This window comes from Mustela nigripes, chromosome 7, assembly GCF_022355385.1.
Source record: "Mustela nigripes isolate SB6536 chromosome 7, MUSNIG.SB6536, whole genome shotgun sequence".
Lineage (NCBI taxonomy): Eukaryota > Metazoa > Chordata > Mammalia > Carnivora > Mustelidae > Mustela > Mustela nigripes.
The window spans coordinates 44482286-44496727 of NC_081563.1; the positions used below are offsets into that span (position 1 = coordinate 44482286).

The 14442-nt window shown below is 38.7% G+C and overlaps 1 protein-coding gene across 7 annotated transcripts in view; it reads right to left on the reverse strand.

Annotated features, from left to right (window-relative positions):
* The window catches only part of CTNNA2 (catenin alpha 2), a 1132931-nt gene that overhangs the window by 95362 nt on the left and 1023127 nt on the right, over positions 1 to 14442 (reverse strand). For all 7 annotated transcript variants that reach the window (XM_059405715.1, XM_059405716.1, XM_059405717.1 and 4 more), the window contains one exon: positions 7355 to 7468. In XM_059405715.1, coding sequence (XP_059261698.1) covers positions 7355 to 7468 — 114 coding nt within the window. The remainder of the gene's footprint in view (positions 1 to 7354; positions 7469 to 14442) is intronic.

Here is a 14442-nt window from a genome sequence, read left to right on the forward strand (position 1 = left end):
AGAGCCAGTGTTGCGCCTTATGGAGAAACATACATGTATGAGATAAGCTTCATGCAGGCAGGGGCTATACTGCACTTGGCCATGAGTTCAATAACAATGAATCAAAACTATAAAGTATCTTAAAAGAAACATTCATTAAACAAGATTCCTTATTGATTGGCTGAAAAAAATTGATGAGACTAGCAGCTCTCAGGAACCTAACTCTCTATTTCCTCTAGAAGCAATGACTCCATAGTGGTGACTTTACAGAATTTAAGTACCACAAATGAAGAGAATTAACTGTATTTATTAAATACCATGTCTGTAGCAAGCCCTGAATGCAACGTTGACAATACCTCATAGCATCTTCTTAGAACCATGTGCCAACTGATTCAGAGAAAGGAGTGTGTCAATAAGTGTGACAGCAATAGTGGCTCTCTGATTCTGGGATATGGGTCTTCCCCAATGAAAGCATGATTTGGGGAACTTATAGCTTTTGCAAAGAACAAGTAAAATAACACATACAAGAAAATTCTGCTTCCTTAATTATAAAATTCTTCCCAATGTAAGTGATTGCTGGAAGGAAAGGTAGTTGATTTCTTCATTATTTTTTTTTGTTTTATTTAAATTCAAGTTAGTCAACATATAGTGTATTACTAGTTTTGGGGTAGAATTTAGTGATTCATCAGTTTCATATAACACCCAGTGCTCATTACACCAAGTGCCCTCCTTAATGCCCATGCCCCAACCCAAGGTCGTTGTTTTCTTTTTTTTTTTTTTTAGATTTTATTTATTTATTTGACAGAGAGAAATCACAAGTAGATGGAGAGGCAGGCAGAGAGAGAGAGAGGGGGAAGCAGGCTCCCTGCTGAGCAGAGAGCCCGATGTGGGACTCGATCCCAGGACCCTGAGATCATGACCTGAGCTGAAGGCAGCGGCTTAACCCACTGAGCCACCCAGGCGCCCAGGTCGTTGATTTCTAATAAAAATATCATATGATCTCCCTGATATGAGGAAGTGGTGATGCAACATGGGGGCTTAAGTGGGTAGAAGAATCAATGAAACAAGATGGAATTGGGAGGGAGACAAACCATAAGTGACTCTTAATCTCACAAAACAAACTGAGGGTTGCTGGGGGGAGGGGGTTTGGGAGAAGGGGGTGGGATTATGGACATTGGGGAGGGTATGTGCTTTGGTGAGTGCTGTGAAGTGTGTAAACCTGGTGATTCACAGACCTGTACCCCTGGGGATAAAAATATATGTTTATAAAAAATAAAAAATAAAAAAAAAATATCAATGGACATAAGCTCCACAAAACTGAGCTCAACGGGATCTGTCACTGACTTAGGTTAAGACCTACTGGCTACTGGATCATATTCTTAACTTCTTCAGATCTAAGAATAGTAAACAATTATGTCAAAGTGTTATGGCAGACAGTAAATAAAATAATAAATGTCTTTTGTCAAAAAAATGAAAGCATATATGGGATTACTGCTAATATATTATCATCATGTCTGTATTAATTTTCCTTTCCAGCTACCTCTCTAGCTTATTACATTATTGCCTTGAAAGACAGGGATGGGGCCAGAATCTATGTGGCTTGCATAAATAGAAGATTGACATGATTTCTTGAGTACAGAAATGTATATCAGATAGTGTGCTAAGAAGCTTATGTATATAAAAAACTTAATTTACTTAATCACTCTACAAGATTAATACTATTCTAACCCCTATTTTATTAATGGTGATACTAAGGCCCAGTGAAATTAAATTCTCAACATTACATACTAAAAGCTGTAGGAATAGGGTTCAATCCCAGGTCAGCTAACACCATACTTAACTATTAAGCACAACTAGATCACCATGCACAATCATGCATCATGATCACATCCCAGTGGGGCAACGGTTGCTGAAATTACTAGCATTGTTCACCAGGCTGAGCAACCTGGAGATGAGGCTTTATCTGCCCATGTAAGGGGTCTCTTTGATTTGCATGAAGGTGTCTCTGGACTATTACCTGCACAGATACAACTTACTAATGCAGAGCTGTGTTTACTAACTACCATGCATGCATGTGTGTGATGTTACATAACTAGCATCGAGTCTCTGTGTCTGTACGTGTATGTGCATGAGTGTGCATGTGTAAATACAGAAATTACAATCCAAATTTAGAAAGCTGGACTGATACAAATACTATAGTTAAAATATTTTAAAAACTGTATTTCTGAAAAGAAAATTTTTTAAGTACTTTGAAAACTGTATCCAAAAGAGGTGGTTAATACACAACCAATGGGTTGGTTATAAACTCACATATACAATATTGTACTAGTAACAAGACAGCTATTCCACTGCATTTGAGATAAGTCTGGGTTTGCAGATATTAAATACAAAACTTTTTCTCCTGAAGCACCCTTGTCTGATGATCTTACACCATCCTACATTAATCTGTCCTCCTCATACAGAGCTGCTAATCATGTTTTACTTAGGCCTCACAAGTTTTAACCACCATCATTTAAGACATTCCCTAGGTACTTCTCTATTGAAGAATCTGTAAAACTCCCCTGCAGACCTCCATACTCTACATTCAATCCCCGGATGGAAAGCAATGAAACTTCCATTGCCTCAAAAGAATTAATTTGTGTATTGAAGGGCATACACTTATCTTTCAACTATATCACATGAGTTTCAATTGTTTAACTTGGGATTCGAGTATTAATTGCCTTGCTCTATTCTTGAATTCCTATTAATGCCCTACTTCTGACTTCTGTCTGAGTTTCCTTAGGGTAGAGCCTGCAGCATCCTGCAAAGAATAGAAGCTCAACAAATATCTTTTGATTGACTGTGTAACCATTTTTCCACTCACTGCGTCAACATAGTTCAAGAGAATTTACTAGAACTGACAAATATTTTCTAAGGGCACAATTCTGAAGGAAAAAAAAAAATGGCCCCTTCAAAGTAGATTTGCAAAAGAAGATGTTATTTTGACTCTAGGGGTGCTCGACCCGCATAATGCACTTAATGGCCTGTGACTTGGGTGCAAGTGTCATTACATTTGCTTCTGCTTATGTAGCTATCGATGAGCCAAGTCTTTTCCTAAATATTCTTAAAATGCTCCTGGCTTTTAAAAATTCACAATTGACCTTTTATAAAACTGGAATTACAAAAAAAAAAAAAAAGGTTATCTATAAACAGTAGATCACAAACTGAGAAATTTGCAAATTAATCAAATTAAAATTCAACACATGAGTTTTAATTAGGTCTTATCAATGTAACTCAGCAGTTTGAAATGTTAACACATTAAAGTTGTTCTAGCTAGGAAAAAAAAAAGAGAGGCTGACTACATTTAAATCAAGTGGAATATAAAATATGTAACACGTAATTGTTCCTTCCCTCAAACTAACTGAACATGAGAAAAGTGATTTTCATGGCCAAGAGGAAAGAGAACAAATCAGCTTTTCTGTTTCTCTGATGTGATCACCTAGGGCAGTCTAAGAGTTTCTGCTGCTTCTATGCATGTAGTCAAGCACAGCTCTACAGACTGTTGTTCTGGCTGATCTGGGGCCACAAATCGTGGAATCAGAGGCTTGAATCCACAGAGTAGTCCACCCCAGGGTTTCAGCCTTTCCTCTGAACAGCCAACCATGTTTTTGTGATTGAGGTTATAAACTCTACTTATTAAGAGAAAGTATAAATCACTGAAACGAGCCAATAATCACTCAGCCCAGAATCTTTTCTTCAATCTAAATCTCTGGAGTTTTTGGTATGATTACTTTTCTAATCTCAAAGAGAAAAATGACTTTTGAAGTCTATGGGCTTCCAAACTGACAGGTGTTATTTCCCTAAACAAGAGCAAGAGCCTAACATTTAGGCTTCAAGTACATTAATGTTAATAACGATTAAAAGGGCTAAAACTCACTGTGTCCATTTATACCTACTTGGTTTTACTTTTTAAAAATATTTTATTTATTTATTTGACAGAGAGATAGAAAGTACAAGTAGACAGAGTGGCAGGCAGAAGGAGAGGGAGAAGCAGGCTCTCCACCGAGCAGGGAGCCCAATGCCGGGCTCTATCTCAGGACCCTAGGATCATGACTTGAGCTGCTCCACCCAGGTGCCCCTACCTACTTGGTTTTAAAGCAGAATAATAAATATAAGCAGTTAAAGGGTGGGTCCTTCGACTTTTACCAGTCTCAGACCATGAAGTAAATAGGGAAACTGAGGTAACTCTCCCATTTACTAAGTAAAAACTTTGATGATTTCCTAAATTGTCATGCTCTTTTAGCCTAAATTATTTGACCAGCCTTGCAATGAAGAATTGCAGTATGCTATAAGCATCATTATCATCTTCTTTGTCAACTTGACAGTATGTGACACATCTTGTGATACTTTTCACCACGCAGTTCTCCTAATGACATCATGAGGTAGAATGCTGGGCATACACACATAGCACAGACACACACATATGCATGGATAAGGGATGGAGAGGTTAAGAAAGTTGCCCAAAGTCACACAGCTTGGCCAAGCCCGTATTTAAAATAAGGTCTATGTGACTCCAAATAATACATTCTATCACCAAAGTTAAGTGTCCAAGAGTTGTCACTAACCACTTTTAACCACATTGACCTGTGAAGAAAGAGTATGAAATGTCATGTCTAGGATCACTAGGTCTTATTACTTCTACATTTTATCAGATCAGGGTCTGATCATTCTCAGCCTATCCCTCTCTCAGAAAATGCTGTCGAGAAGCAGCAGATAGGGACACATAAAGGAAATAAGCACTCTAATTTCAGAGTTTGGGAGAAATGTTGGAGTGGACACTAAAAGCTTTTCTCCTACCATAACCTGCTTTTAGATTAATTTACCCTTTTCAGAGAGGAAGAATCACCTGAATGAGAACACAAAGTCCATTAACATAAGGGAAGGACTCACTGCTGCAGAGAGCAACCACCTCTGTCAAAGACAACTTCTGCCTCCTTCATAATTTTGACCAAGTTAACATACTTCTCTGGTCAAAAGTTCGACCATCTGTCATCTTAGCAATTCAATGCACCCGCTTATTTCCAACTTACAGCCATAATTCTAGGTCTCTGATTTGTCATCATGTAATTATGGGCTAAAATAGGCTGAGTCAATAACTAATGCTGTCTGCTGTGAGTTAATCACACAGACCACGTGACGGATCTCAAAGACAAATCAGCAAGTGCTGGGTCATAGGGGTACTTTGTTCTTACTATCCTGGGCCATGTTTATAATTCACGCTGGAAAGTCTTTCAAAAAAGACTATTGTCTTTTCACCTATTGGGGGAAAAACAACATGATATAGACAGGTGCTATCTGATTTTCGTTTCTATTTAATTGACTTGGTATCTGCCACAAGATGCATGAAATGGATGTACAATGGGACTGCATCCCTCCTGGCAAGAACGGGACTAATCATGCCATTTGACAAGATGGTGACTATAAAGCATGATAAGGGTTGTATGGTACGCTTTGGTCTTTGAGAAAACGAGTCAATGGATACTGGACTGGATCAATACCGAGTTGCAGTCAGTCAATCAAATTGACTTTGAATTGATTAATGTTTGGATGAAATACTCAAATTTGCCCTTTGTCATTGACCTAAAAATGCTAACTTTACTTAATTTTGAAGATGAACTGACTTGACGGATGAATTGATTTTAGTGTTATGCCAACACAGGTTCAAAAGCCTCTCAGCTTCATGAACTTAGTTTTCAACACAGGTGGGGGCAGGGGGCAAGGAGACGGGGGTTGGAATTTACAAAAGATTTTCCAAGTAAGGGACTTCATATTCCTTTGTGTACTTTTTTTACTGTCACCAGTCTGTGATCCAAAATAACTTCTCTTCCAAGGGATGACGATTTTCCGTCACCCCTTATTGAGCATTTAATGGATGTCAGGTATTGTGTTCATAATTTTACAAATATTAAGTCATTAAACTTCCAAAGAATCCGATCAAGTACATTATTCACATTTTACAGATAATAGAACTGAAGCTCAGAAAAATTAAGCCACATGTATGGGAGTATGGTCCTCACTCTACTCTTTACAATTGAAAACAAGGTCTGTCTGAAATCAAAGCTGGTGCAGCTTTAATATTCTGGTTTTACCCTCCCATTTCCTTACCATTGTCCATCAGTATCTTGTGAATCGTTTCACTGTTGCATGAGACTATCAGCACAGAAAGCACAAAAAGAGAAACTGGGCTTTAAGTATGAAGGTTTTCTTGACTCAACATAAGGCTTAGTCTTCTTTGCGTCCTCTTTAACCTCTGACTGGCTGGCTACTCCTACTCTTCTTTCACAATTCCTGAACTAGGGTGATCTTTCTGAGGTTTCCTAATCACTATTCTAATCACCACCTCTTTCTCAAACTTGTGCTTCCTCTATCTTTTTTTTTTTTCTTAAGTAAAACTTAACAGGGAATTAGAATGTAATTCTAATTAGAATATAATAAGAACACAGTCTATAATGGGGCTGTTCTTACTGCATAAAAACTGAACCTTGGAAGGGAGGAGAATCTCACCTCCTTTTGTAATCCCCAGGGACTTAATCTCCTGAGACCTACCTTGATGACTTGCATCTATCCTCAATGAGATCCAATTAATAGAATCAGTCAGAATCCTCTTTGAAACACTTGTGTTGGCAGAGAGTGTCACAGAGTGTTCCAGGGTGCTCAAATGTCAGCCAGAGCAGTGATCTTTCTGTTGTTTCCTGTTCCGTGCCTTAAACTGGCATATGCCTAGTATGTCTCTATAATTTCTTTTCCTATCATATGGCAAACTGTTCTAGGGCTACTGCTCTTGCCGTAAATAGGTATTGCGAGGGGGATGGGGAATTCTGTCTCTCTTTTGATGTCCTTGAACCAATTTTAAAGATGTGGTCTCATTCATCAGAGACCCTACGTCAGAGTATGGAAGAGTAATGGCCCAGCCACTAACAAACTAGTACTCTAATTTTCCATTTGTCACTGCCTCTTGAGTTAACAAGCTTGGTGACTTCAAGTGGCACTGTGATGTCTGTGCTAATAATGCAAGATCTGAGCATTCCTGTGTCCCCTCGCTGTTGAACCATCTACATACATCCAACAAAATCCACTAGACACTTAAACCATTTGCAGTGAGGTGCCTTCTCAGTTTCAAGTGATGGTAAGAGAATAGCATGAACAGAAATCAGAAGCAGTGGTGGTTATTTCCATTGTGTAAAATATGAATTGCTAAGAACAACCACAGATGAAAGCACAGTTTTCTAAGCTATAAATCCCTGGGATTTCAAGACCCTGGATCAGAAATCCCCTCAAACCAACTTGGTGTACATAGGCCCAGTGCATGAAACCCGAGTCCTGGATGTCCACTCACCCGTGCACTCTGCCCCGCAATGAGCTGGTCGTCCTCAGTCTGAACACTTGTCCGGCTGCGTACATCATAATCTTCCTGCTCAAAGTCTGAATCGTCCTCTAGTTCTTCTGGGGTCTACAGGTACAAAGGAAAAGAGAAGGATCAGTATATTTTAAATTGATAACCCTCATCCCCACCCATACGCTTTGTGCCTACAAAAGCTAAGTAGCTCCCAGGCAAGAGAGCTTGTGGGCAGTTATATGTAGGGGGGTATGGAGGAGGATACTGGCTCTGATGGAGTCAGAAAAACCAAGCTGCCCCAATTTATCTTTAAAATATATATATATATATATATATATATATATATATATATGCTCGATTACTTCCTCCTGTAGGCACAAAAAGTCTGCTTAGCTTGTGACATGACATGCTTTCTAATTTTAAGAAAAATATATTTGTGTGTTTTTCCATCCATAGAAATCTACTGTAAGATAGAAAATCACCGTCAACAACAAAAGCTGTACCTATTACTGGTCTGTAATGCCCTTCTTGTTCTACTCCCAGTCTTTATTCTAGTCTTAATAAACAAAAAGAATTGATCATTGCCAAGCCAACGGTTAGTCCAGATGAAATATCTGATGTGGTCACTAAACTGTAAAGCATACAGGTTGCAACTTGACTATCCAGAGCCAAGACTGCCTGAACAGGAATCCCTGTGTGACCACTGGCAAAATCCTCTTAGCTCCGGTTTCCTGCCCTGTGAACTGCTGTTGATAAAAGCTCCTTTATGATTTTTTGTGAAGATTAAGTAACGTACTTTGTGTAAAATGTCTGCATTTAACAGGCATTTATTTTTTTTTAAAGATTTTATTTATTTATTTGACAGAGAGAGATCACAAGTAGGCAGAGAGGCAGGCAGAGAGAGAGAGAGGAGGAAGCAGGCTCCCTGCTGAGCAGAGAGCCAGATGCGGGACTCGATCCCAGGACCCTGAGATCATGACCTGAGCCGAAGGCAGCGGCTTAACCCACTGAGCCACCCAGGCGCCCTTAACAGGCATTTAAAAAATGTTTGCCATCATCATTACTTAGGATTTTTTTTTGTTCGTTTGTTTTTGTTTTTTGCTTTTTCACTGCATATAATTTATTTTTTATTTCTTTTCAGGGAGAATTCATTGTTTTTTGCACCACACCCAGTGCTCCATGCAATCCATGCCCTCCTTAATACCCACCACCTGGTTCCCCCAACCTCCCACCACCCACCCCTTCAAAACCCTCAGGTTGTTTTACAGAGTCCATAGTCTCTCATGGTTCACCTCCCCTTCCAATTTCCCTCAACTCCCTTCTCCTCTCCATCTCCCCATGTCCTTCATGTTATTTGTTATGCTCCACAAATAAGTGAAGCCATATGATAATTGACACTCTCTGCTTGACTTATTTCACTCAGCATAATCTCTTCCAGTCCTGTCCATGTTGCCGCAAAAGTTGGGTATTCATCCTTTCTGATGGAGGCATAATACTCCATAGTGTATATGGACCACATTTTCCTTATCCATTCGTCCATTGAAGGGCATCTTGGTTCTTTCCACAGTTAGGATTTTGAAATCAATTCATTCAAACACTTTTAAAAAGTGAATCTACCAATCACTACGCAACCACCAAGGATTAAATAGCTCTTTTATACACAGTATCAATTTAGCTAAAACCAGCACAGTAAAATAAGGATCATTCTCTTTTGAGATAAGAAAACCAAGATTCTGCAAAAAGTGTGCCAAGTGTCTCTAAACTAATTAATAACAGATTAGAATTTAGACCCCAAATACCCAAATGTGTCTATCTTTTTCACATTATAAATCAGGTAAGAACTGGAGGTATGGAATGGCTTTAAAGTGAGTAGTTACAAGACGGGATCAGGAGGGAAACAAACCATAAGACTCTTACTCTCAGAAAACAAACTGAGGGTTGCTGGGGGATAGAAGGGTAGGGATAGGGTGGCTGGGTTATGGACATTGGGGAGGGTATGTGCTATGGTGAGTGCTGTGAAATGTGTAAGCCTGAGGATTCACAGACCTGTACCCCTGGGGTAAATAATACATTATATGTTAATTTTTAAAAAGTGAATATTACATGGAGATCCAGTCTATTCCATGCAGAGAAAATGTATGAGTTAGTCCATAAACCCACAAATAAAAATACTCCCTATCTTTAATGACCATAATAAAAAACATACGTTAAGTGCTTTTCATGTGCTAATCACGGTTTTCTCTGAGGACTTTACATAGACTAAAATTCATCCAGTTTTCTTCACAGTCCTATGATGTAGACACAATTTTCCCCATTTTACAGATAAGGAAACTGAGGCATGAGAGGTTACTCCTTGTTCAAGGCCTTCTAAATCATGCAGCATGTCTTGTAGGCTACTGTCCTCTGTTAATTCCAAGAAGATGAATGTGGAGTTGGTGAGGATGGTGCATGAAAGGGAGACAGTGCATTAATGCAACCTTCTCAGATCAACAGTCATTAGACTGAAAGCTGACAGTCACCCACAACTGTTCCTTAGCACAAGAAGGAGCACCAGCTCCCAGGGCTCTGTATTTCAAAAGGAAGAAGCAGGCCACAGCAGCACTGATGATACAGTAGCCCATTCCCCATCCAAAAGGGCACACTTTGATTCGGCTGGTTTCTTTGGCTACTTTCAGTATAATTAATCAGGTGTGGTTATTGATGAAGCCTTGAGACTGGTCAGACAGGCATAAAATGGGGTCTTCATGCCAATGTCACCTTATGCGTAATAATTTCCAAGCTTTGGCAGATCCTTCTTGTTTTCCTTCTCTCTCCCCATCAACCTTATTAATATTCACTCAGTCATCTACAGATGTTCAATTTTCTTTCACAGAATTATTAAAAGAAACAAGGAAGAAAGAGGTTTTGTTCCCATACTTTATTAACTAAAGCAGGGGTGGGGTGGGCAGAACCTGGTTCAAATAACTGGTTGTATTTCCATTGTGGACAGAGACAATAATCTCTGATCATTTTTCACTCTTCTGGAATGTACTGCAGAACAATCACAGCAAGTTGGTAAATTCTGCTGACAGATGAGATGACAAGATTGCAAGCACTTTTCATCATTCGTTTTTGAAAAGGAGAGAGAAAAGTAAAATGAAAAACCTTACTCAATAGAAAAAAGGAAAATATGACAGTGCCTATAGTACTGTGTCCAAACATTTCAATGATCTGTGTGTTTAGCAGATGAGTCAATGACAGACAAAACCCAGCAGCCTAAGGTTAATGATGATGAGCTTTCACTCAAGTGACTAGGGCTCAGAAACCAAAACAAAGTTTAAAAATGAAAAAAATAAACAAATAAATTAAATAAAAACCTGGATGTGGACCCAGGGAATCTGAGTGTGTTTGGCCTAACTCTTCCACTCAAAACCGTTTATATCACTACGAGTTTTTTTACTTCTCTCCTCACTCATAAAATGGAGACAATAATTCCTATTTTCCCCACCTGCCTCACAGGATTCTGGGATAAAGTATATACAAAAATGCTTTGTAAATGATAAAAATGAATTCAAGTAATAAGTGATAACATATACCTAATAACTGCAATAATCATAATAATAGAAATAATTTTTACCAACCACTATGGGCCAGGCATTCAGCTAAAGGATTTAATCCTTGTACAACCTAATGAAATAAATATAATGCGTAGGGTGCCTGGGTGGCCCAGTCAGTTAAGCGTCCAACTCTTGATTTCGGCTCAGGTTATGCTCTCAGAATTGTGGGATCGAGACCCGCATCAAGCTCCATGCTGGGCATGGAGGCTGCTTAATGTTCTCTCTTTCTCTCTCCCTCTGCCCCTCCCCCTACCCCAAAATTAATGTCCATTTTACAGATGTATAAAGATGTATAAAGCTCAGAGTTGTTAAGTCTGTTTTCCAGGGTGTTACATCTAACAAGCTGAGGGGGTTCCACAGCCTATGCTCTTAACCATCGCAAATAATACCAGGCAAATGGATGAGCTTAAAATATTTTCTTGCGCCTTCATCATCCAGCAAACCCATCCAAGTCACCCATATAAACAGTTCAGTGCATGTGCAGTTTGCTAATTGCATGTAAATGTGTCTACTTCTCATGCTGTTATTTTTTGAATTATTCATTTTAACAAGGAGTAGTGTTATGTTTTGGTTGGTCAAGGATCTTTGTATGTTAAAAGAGACAAGGAAATATAGCAAAGTTCTGCAAATGGGCCCAGAGATAATAAGACCTGTATCATTAGGTAGTGTTTATAGGATAAAAATGAATCACCAACGTGTATAATTCACTGGACTGGAAGCTGGAACCTGAGGGTCAAGCCTCAATTCTGCCTTTCTGTGCTCCCAGGGAAAGCCTTTTTATAACCAACAAAAACCACTTTGGGTCTACTCTTGGTTCCCTGGGTCTATTATCTGTTAGATTGCAAAAGTGGGTTTTATTTGTAAAATGGCATGATTAAATTATTTGGCCTCTAAAATCTCCTCTAGGAGATTAATTGGTGCCTATTACAGAAGCCCAAGAAAATCATGTGCTTGTCCAGGGTTGCACCACACGTCAATTACAGAACAGGATCAATCTACCTGCCTTTGGCTCCAAATGAAATCCTCTATCTTCTCTATAACAGTTTCTGGAGAGAAGCAAAATAAGAAACAACTGAAGGATTTAGAGTTGTTTCACCAGGACACATGAGAAATATATTCATCACCATTTAAAAGAATGGCTCAAATGTGTATGAGAGCTTCACTGGGAACATAAAGAGGAGGACATGGAGAGGCAACACAAGAATCTGGGTGATGCATGAGGAAGGATTTCCCAATCAGAAAGCTATACTACGAGCATTGGATTTTCCTAAAGTCAATGTAAAAGAAAATCAGTCAGGAGTGATTGGCCACTGGCATCTCTATCCTGGATTATTCTGGAAGCCTCCTGATGGATCTCCTTCTATTTTTTTCCTCCATACATTCCACTCTGTCCAGCAGATCCACAGTGATGATTCTTGTCCAAACAAAGTCAGCTTAGAACACATCAAAGGCTCCCATCTCATCTAGTGTGATCCTTAACACTACACCTGTGATTCCCCCGGCATGAAACACATTTGTCCTAATATTTTTGTGGCTTGTTTCCTCCTCCTCCAAGTCTGTTCTCAAATGCCATCCAAAGAGTGACCACCCTTCGTTAAACTCATATGCACCCTGTGCCCTAGCCCCTTATACTGCCTTGGTTTTCTCCATGGCACAGTAACTGTCATGTTCTACCTCCTTGCTCCTTATATTCTGTGTCTCCCACCAGAGGAATATAAATTTCTTGAAGATAAGGACTTCTATTTTGTTTACCTCTCCATTCAGGGCCCCTCCATCTCTGTGGGGGCATCTACTAAGCATTCAACAAATACTTAATAAATGAAAGACCAAGCCTAAATTACTGAATATTTCTGAAAAATCATATGAAGTTATTTCTAATTACTTGAGTTTGGAAAACAAAACTGGGAACCTTAGAGGACGATGTTAATTAACTGGATAATAACAACCTGTAATAGAAAAATCGGTTTTGTCATAAAAGCCTTCTCAACTTTTCATTTTCTAGCTCTGATGAGTAACTCCAATCCCTGCAGTTTTAATAATATTGTTAATTTATTTAACAGATTGTATTTCATTAATTGATGGTAATACGAAATGTCATCCCAGCATGATGAGAAAAGAAAAATATTTATTGGGAACCTACTAAATGCCAGGTCTAGGCTAGTGCTTTATAGCAAACGCAGTATCTGTCCTCATTTGCAGATACAGAAACTGAAGCACAGAGATGAAAACAAGCATGCCAATGACCAAAAATTATTTAAGCCATAGGTTCCCAAATGCTACTTTTTCAAATACTCTCACTGAGCCTCAGTAATTTTTTCAAGGTGTTTCTTGGCTAAAAAAAAAAGAAAACAAAACAAAAACAAATAAAACAGTCATGAACTAAACAGTTGTGTTGATTAAGCAAAGCAGTTAGATCACAAAAATGGATAAAGTTGATTAAAGTTAACAACCTAGTGCCTGGTGCATATTGCGTGACTTCTCAAATCTCGGAATATGACCAAACATCCACTGAACTTCCTTTTGATCATGGCAACCACCAAGAAACCCAGCTTCACAAATACAGAGTGTTATTAAAAGGAATATACCGACCTAATATTTAAACCGTGAACTAGAAACATCTGTATATTTCCCTTGAAATTTCAAAACACCGTGCAATGCTCCAGGGGCCCTTTCAGGCACAGTTTGGGATTTATGAAGTTAAACTTTAGACTTTTATCAGGACTTTAACTTTTTCCACAACCTGCTTTCAAAAGTATCATGTGCAACCAAATTAATGTGTCCCAATTACATTATAAAGGAATACAGATATAATAGACTTTTCCCAGGGTTATTCTTATGAGAAGCTACTACTATTTGTTTGCTTCTTTCTTTTTTTTCTTTCTTTTTTTGTTTTTGAATACAGATATCCTAACACCAAGATATCCTACCTCCCTTTTACCCTACCCTGTTATCTTAATTTCCAATATTAAATGTCTAACTCTGTGTCTTAAATGCACACTTAGCCCTCATTATTTGCAGATAATTCCTGAGTTTGCCTATGAACCAAAAGCTTCTTGGTAATCCCCCAAAGCAATCCTTGTGTAGTTTTTCCCAGCAAGGACCATGTGGCAAAAAACGTGAGTCACCTAAGCTGTGTGTTCCCAGCTGAGGTAACGTTGGGCCTTTTTGTCTGAGCTCTTATACTATAAATAAGTACCCTTTTTGTATTCATTTAGTGCCACATATTTTGCATCTTTGTGCCTTTTTTTTGGTGATTTATTTGCTTACAATGGCTTCCAAATACAGTGCCTAAGTGTTGCTTGGTGGTCCTAAGTGTAAGAAAGTTGTGATGTACCTTATAGGGAAAAGGCATGCATTAGAGGAGCTTCCTTCAGGAATGAGCTACAGGGAGGTTGGCTGGGAGGTCAAAAATATACATTAAATAAAGTGTATTTAAACAAAAATGTGCATAAAACACAGTTATATATTGACCAGTGAATGAAAATGTAACCA